Source organism: Procambarus clarkii, chromosome 20 (assembly GCF_040958095.1).
Source record: "Procambarus clarkii isolate CNS0578487 chromosome 20, FALCON_Pclarkii_2.0, whole genome shotgun sequence".
NCBI lineage: Eukaryota > Metazoa > Arthropoda > Malacostraca > Decapoda > Cambaridae > Procambarus > Procambarus clarkii.
Window position 1 is genome coordinate 39,997,103 of NC_091169.1, and position 5,795 is coordinate 40,002,897.

Below are 5,795 nucleotides of genomic sequence, written 5' to 3' on the forward strand. Positions count from 1 at the left end.
AGGCTCCACCCAGGGTCCTCCACGGCTACACAGACTACACCCAGGGTCCTCCACGGCTACAACGACTACACCCAGGGTCCTCCACGGCTACAACGACTACACCCAGGGTCCTCCACGGCTACACAGACTACACCCAGGGTCCTCCATGGATACACAGACTACACCCTGGGTCCTCCACGGCTACACAGACTACACCCAGGGTCCTCCATGGATACACAGACTACACCCTGGGTCCTCCACGGCTACAACGACTACACCCAGGGTCCTTCACGGCTACACAGCCTACACCCTGGGTCCCCCAGGTCAGCAGGGCAGCATCCAGGCAGCACTAACCATCGAAAGGAGTGACAAAGGTGAAGTTTTAAACAACTTCAGTGAAACCAAACTGAGAAAGAAAGAAATCAAGAGTGTGTTGCACCAGTGTAGTTGACAGGATTTGAAGTGTGACCTCCGGAGGCCATCTTGGAGGGCGGTTATATGTCGCGCTCTCAGACGTGTGCGTCTGTTGGCAGTCGTAAATATAAAAAGTTATTGGCATCGCCTGAGGGTCACAACCTCGGCCGCGTCGCCTGTGACGTTACGGCGTCACGGGCGTCGTGTCGCTGTGACGTTGTGTCGCCTGTGACGACACAAGCGGACGTACGTAACGTTCCTTCTTCTTGAGGTTATCTTGAGATGATTTCGGGGCTTAGTGTCCCCCACGGCCCGGTCCTCGGCCAGGCCTCAACCCCCAGGAAGCAGCCCGTGACAGCTGACTAACTGCCAGGTACCTATTTACTGCTATGTAACAGGGGCATCAGGGTGAAACAAAATTCTGCCCATTGTTCTCGCCGGCGCCCGGGATTGAACCCGGGATCACAGGATCACGCGTCCAGTGTTCTGTTCACTCAGCCACCGACTTCCTTGACGTGAACGACGTCAAGGAACTCATGAGACACAATGTGTGGACTCTGCCGTTCTCTTAACTTGCCACTCGGTAAAAAAATTGCACCCGTATGCCCTAACCTGAATAGTACGAACCCAAGCAACCCACCTAACCCATTGAGTCCGATGCATTGAAAGCGTTAATATTCAAAGAGCCAGTTAATTTTCTTAATAGGGTGAAAATATAACGATAGTTGCAATAGCGTATAAATCGTGAGCCATCAGTTAAGGGGACAGGTTGATAAGCTCATCTCTGATGAGCTGTTAGCTAATTTTGTAAACAAATTATTGAATTTTGTGGAGGCTAAAATGGAAAGGAGAACTACCCGAGAGCAGGAAAACAGCTAATGATCGTCTCAAATTCAATACGAGGAAGTAATGGAGAACATAAATTTCATCAGAGTAATATTCTTACCAGTCATTCATTACAAGGTAATAGATAATGAGAGACAGATTTACAGAGCATTTCTAGAGTACAGAATCCAACACAAACTACCAAACCCGGTTTAGTTCCTTTGTCAGTTTCACTCTTTCCACATTGTTATGTCTACCATAACAATGGTAGACCAGGTAGTTGGAGGCCTGGTCGACGACCGGGCCGCGGGGACGCTAAGCCCCGGAAGCACCTTAAGGTAACCTCAAGGTAAGGTAACCATCTGTTGACGACCGGGCCGCGGGGACACTAAGCCCCGGAAGCACCTCAAGGTAACCTCAAGGTAACCTCAAGGTAAGGTAACCATCTGTTGGTCTCTCCGTCTCCTGACCTGCCTCACAGGCTCGATAACCATCACTTTTTGACGAGTTCGACAGAAACAGACGGAAAACATCAAATAGGGGATTTCAACTCCTTTCAAGTAGTTACCTAAAAGCCCCGGAGCTCGTCCACTGGTGCTCTAATGAGAGCACATGTGGGTGACAGCTGAATCAGAGCACAAGTGGGTGACAGCTGGATGAGAGACATGAGAGAGATGAGCGAGACATGAAATGGTTTAGATACGTGTTGCTTTACATTCAGCTACTCAGAACAAAAAGTTCCAAGTAGCACGGGCTATGGTGAGCCCGTAAGTGGAGGCTCTGTGGAGCCATTATCTATATCAATAGCCGATACTGGAGATCTGGGGATGGGGGGGGGGGGCGTATTAAGATACAGATAAAAAGTAGAGTTATATACGGGCGAGAGATGAGAGCGGAAGAACGAGATGAGAGAGACAATGAGTTAAACAAATCGAGTTGAGTCTTGCCGATGAACGACGATAACTGTACCAATTGTGACAATAGTGACGGTTACAGTGACAGTGAGGGTTATAAGTATTGTGACGTCTGTTATGGTGCCAGTGGTGTCGGTGGGGTAGATGGCGCCAGTAACTGTGACGGGTATGGTGGTGGTAGAGGGCCCGGGGCATGGTCACTGTGGGGACAACACTGGAGAGTGACAGTTATGGTGCTTGTGGTGGCCTCTGTGGTGCTTGTGGTGACCTCTGTGGTGCTTGTGGTGGCCTCTGTGGTGCTTGTGGTGGCCTCTGTGGTGCTTGTGGTGGCCTCTGTGGTGCTTGTGGTGACCTCTGTGGTGCTTATGGTGGCCTCTGTGGTGCTTGTGGTGGCCTCTGTGGTGCTTGTGGTGGCCTCTGTGGTGCTTGTGGTGGCCTCTGTGGTGCTTGTGGTGGCCTCTGTGGTGCTTGTAATGACGCACATCACAAGCACCATAACAAACTGTTACAGTAACACCGCGAGAAGCAGCAGCAGCAGCAGCAGCATCAGTAGCAGCAGCAGCAATAGCAGCAGCAGTAGCAGCAGTAACACCACGATCAGTAGCAGCAGCAGCAGCAGTAACACCACGAGAAGTAGCATCAGCAGCAGCAGCAGCATCAGCAGCAGCAGCAGCAGTAACACCACGATCAGTAGCAGCAGCAGCAGCAGTAACACCACGAGAAGTAGCATCAGCAGCAGCATCAGCAGCAGCAGTAACACCACGATCAGTAGCAGCAGCAGCAGCAGTAACACCACGAGAAGTAGCATCAGCAGCAGCATCAGCAGCAGCAGCAGCAGTAACACCACGATCAGTAGCAGCAGCAGCAGCAGTAACACCACGAGAAGCAGCAGCAGCAGCAGCAGCAGTAACACCACGAGAAGCAGCAGCAGCAGCAGCAGCAGTAGCAGCAGTAGCAGCAGCAGTAGCAGCAGCAGCAGCAGCAGCAGCATCAGTAGCAGCAGCAGCAGCAGCAGCAGCAGCAGCAGCATCAGTAGCAGTAGCGGGTAGGGTGAGCGGGAAGGTTAAGAGTGGTAATCGTGTTCTTAGTGGCTGGGATAATGGCAGGGTGGGCGCTGGCCGGTGGGTCCAGCGCGCCACAACCCCTTATTACGACATTAGCGAGCCACGCCCCGCTGACGAGTTATTGAAGGGGCCTGCACACGCCGCTCCCCCTTGCCCCTTACCCCCTACCCCTAAACACACGCCGCCAAACCTGACGCATTACACCTCGCCCTTCAGGAAACCCTGACAGGCCACTCAGAGGTCCCTGGCGGCGTTAGGGACTGAGGTAATGATATGCACCGGTTACACGCGTTCGAGCCCCTCCATTATTGGCTGCAGGTATGATGAGGTGAGAGGACGGGGGGAGGGGGGGAGCTACCTACATGGACGGGAAAGTGGAACAAACATGGTTCTATGGTTCTATGGGATCTATGGTTCATTATAGATCATATTTGTCTACACATGCAGACCATCCTAGAGATATCTTAACCAGCAACACCGAAATATCTGAGAGATACTGTGGCAATAGAAAATTAGACATGGCGGAAGAATTTTAATTACAACGCTTGCTCTTATCTTATTATCCAGACAGTGCGATATAGTTATTGACAGTATAAAGTTAGGCTATCGTTACCTGTGACAGGTGGCTACCGTTACCTGTGACAGGTGGCTACCGTTACCTGTGGCAGGTGGCTACCGTTACCTGTGGCAGGTGGCTACCGTTACCTGTGGCAGGTGGCTACCGTTACCTGTGGCAGGTGGCTACCGTTACCTGTGGCAGGTGGCTACCGTTACCTGTGGCAGGTGGCTACCGTTACCTGTGGCAGGTGGCTACCGTTACCTGTGGCAGGTGGCTACCGTTACCTGTGACAGGTGGCTATCGTTACCTGTGGCAGGTGGCTACCGTTACCTGTGACAGGTGGCTACCGTTACCTGTGACAGGTGGCTACCGTTACCTGTGACAGGTGGCTATCGTTACCTGTGGCAGGTGGCTACCGTTACCTGTGACAGGTGGCTACCGTTACCTGTGACAGGTGGCTACCGTTACCTGTGGGAGGTGGCTACCGTTACCTGTGGCAGGTAGCTACCGTTACCTGTGGCAGGTGGCTACCGTTACCTGTGGCAGGTGGCTACCGTTACCTGTGACAGGTGGCTATCGTTACCTGTGGCAGGTGGCTACCGTTACCTGTGGCAGGTGGCTACCGTTACCTGTGACAGGTGGCTATCGTTACCTGTGGCAGGTGGCTACCGTTACCTGTGGCAGGTGGCTACCGTTACCTGTGACAGGTGGCTACCGTTACCTGTGGCAGGTGGCTACCGTTACCTGTGGCAGGTGGCTACCGTTACCTGTGGCAGGTGGCTACCGTTACCTGTGGCAGGTGGCTACCGTTACCTGTGGCAGGTGGCTACCGTTACCTGTGGCAGGTGGCTACCGTTACCTGTGGCAGGTGGCTACCGTTACCTGTGGCAGGTGGCTACCGTTACCTGTGGCAGGTGGCTACCGTTATCTATGGCAGGTGGCTACCGTTACTTGTGACATGTAACCCGGAACTGGGTCATTATGTCACTACATTATTGAATCTGTAGACCATTCAGACCCCACGGAACGAGGCACGTGGAGCTCAGCAATCACTATCAACTCTAAAGTTCTTGACGACATCCCCATAATGCACCAGAGGTTCTCCAGTGCAGACTACTGATCACATGACTCTGTATACCTGCTTAATTGGGGTTCTGGGAGTTCTTCTACTCCCCAAGCCCGGCCTGAGGCCAGTAAGACTAACCATCCTGTGAGACGGGGGAGATTTTTCCTAGTACCACGCTATGTACCCCTTCAGGCCTATGGAGGCCTATGGTAGCTGTATAAATGCAGATGTGCTTAAATATGATATAAAATATCCTATTATCAACAGCTAGCTTACTCCTGGGAACGTCGTCCCATTTTCAAAATGAAAAACTCCTACCAGTTTACACACCTTCCCCAGCCCACCAATTAAACACACACCTAATCACACATCTAAGCACCAATAAAACACACAAACACTTAAAATTAAAACACACGCAGGAAACCGACTCATTAGACTCGAAACAAATGCATTTCCATTAAGTTTCCATGTAATGAATTTCAGGTAATGTGTCATAACAATATTATATTTACATTCAAAATATAATCCTGCCATCGTAGGACATTTATTAAAGAAAGTGACCATCATCTTAGTTTACAGCCTTGTTAGCGGGTACGGCGAACACTAACGGTAACTGCTGCAGGCCAACACAATGGCAGTCTCCTGAGGCCGTCCCCTGCCCCGTACAGTGTCCGCTGGGTTCACCTCCCTCGCCTCCTACCCACACACACAAGCTAGTTGATCAAATTACCTGACCACAATCTCGGTGTCTGGGCGAGTATGGTGCATGGCGAGGAAGTCTCGGTGTCTGGGCGAGTATGGTACATGGCGAGGAAGTCTCGGTGTCTGGGCGAGTATGGTACATGGCGAGGAAGTCTTGGTGTCTGGGCGAGTATGGTACAGGGCGAGGAAGTCTTGGTGTCTGGGCGAGTATGGTACATGGCGAGGAAGTCTTGGTGTCTGGGCGAGTATGGTACAGGGCGAGGAAGTCTTGG

General features: G+C 51.9%; 1 protein-coding gene across 1 annotated transcript; it reads left to right on the forward strand.

The window, feature by feature from the left end:
- Nucleotides 1-2,605: 2,605 nt before the first annotated feature.
- Nucleotides 2,606-4,875, forward strand: LOC138366831 (uncharacterized). The gene is made up of 2 exons (XM_069328118.1): nucleotides 2,606-3,002; nucleotides 4,763-4,875. The coding sequence occupies exons 1-2, from the start codon at nucleotides 2,606-2,608 to the stop codon at nucleotides 4,873-4,875; spliced, it is 510 nt and encodes a 169-aa protein (XP_069184219.1).
- The last annotated feature ends 920 nt before the right edge of the window (nucleotides 4,876-5,795 follow it).

Coding starts and splice junctions, on each gene's coding strand:
- LOC138366831 (XM_069328118.1), top strand. CDS start 2,606: ATGACGCACATCACAAGCACCATAACAAACTGTTACAGTAACACCGCG. Junction 3,003..4,762: donor CAGTAGCAGCAGCAGCAGCA/GTAACACCACGA, acceptor TTGAATCTGTAG/ACCATTCAGACCCCACGGAA.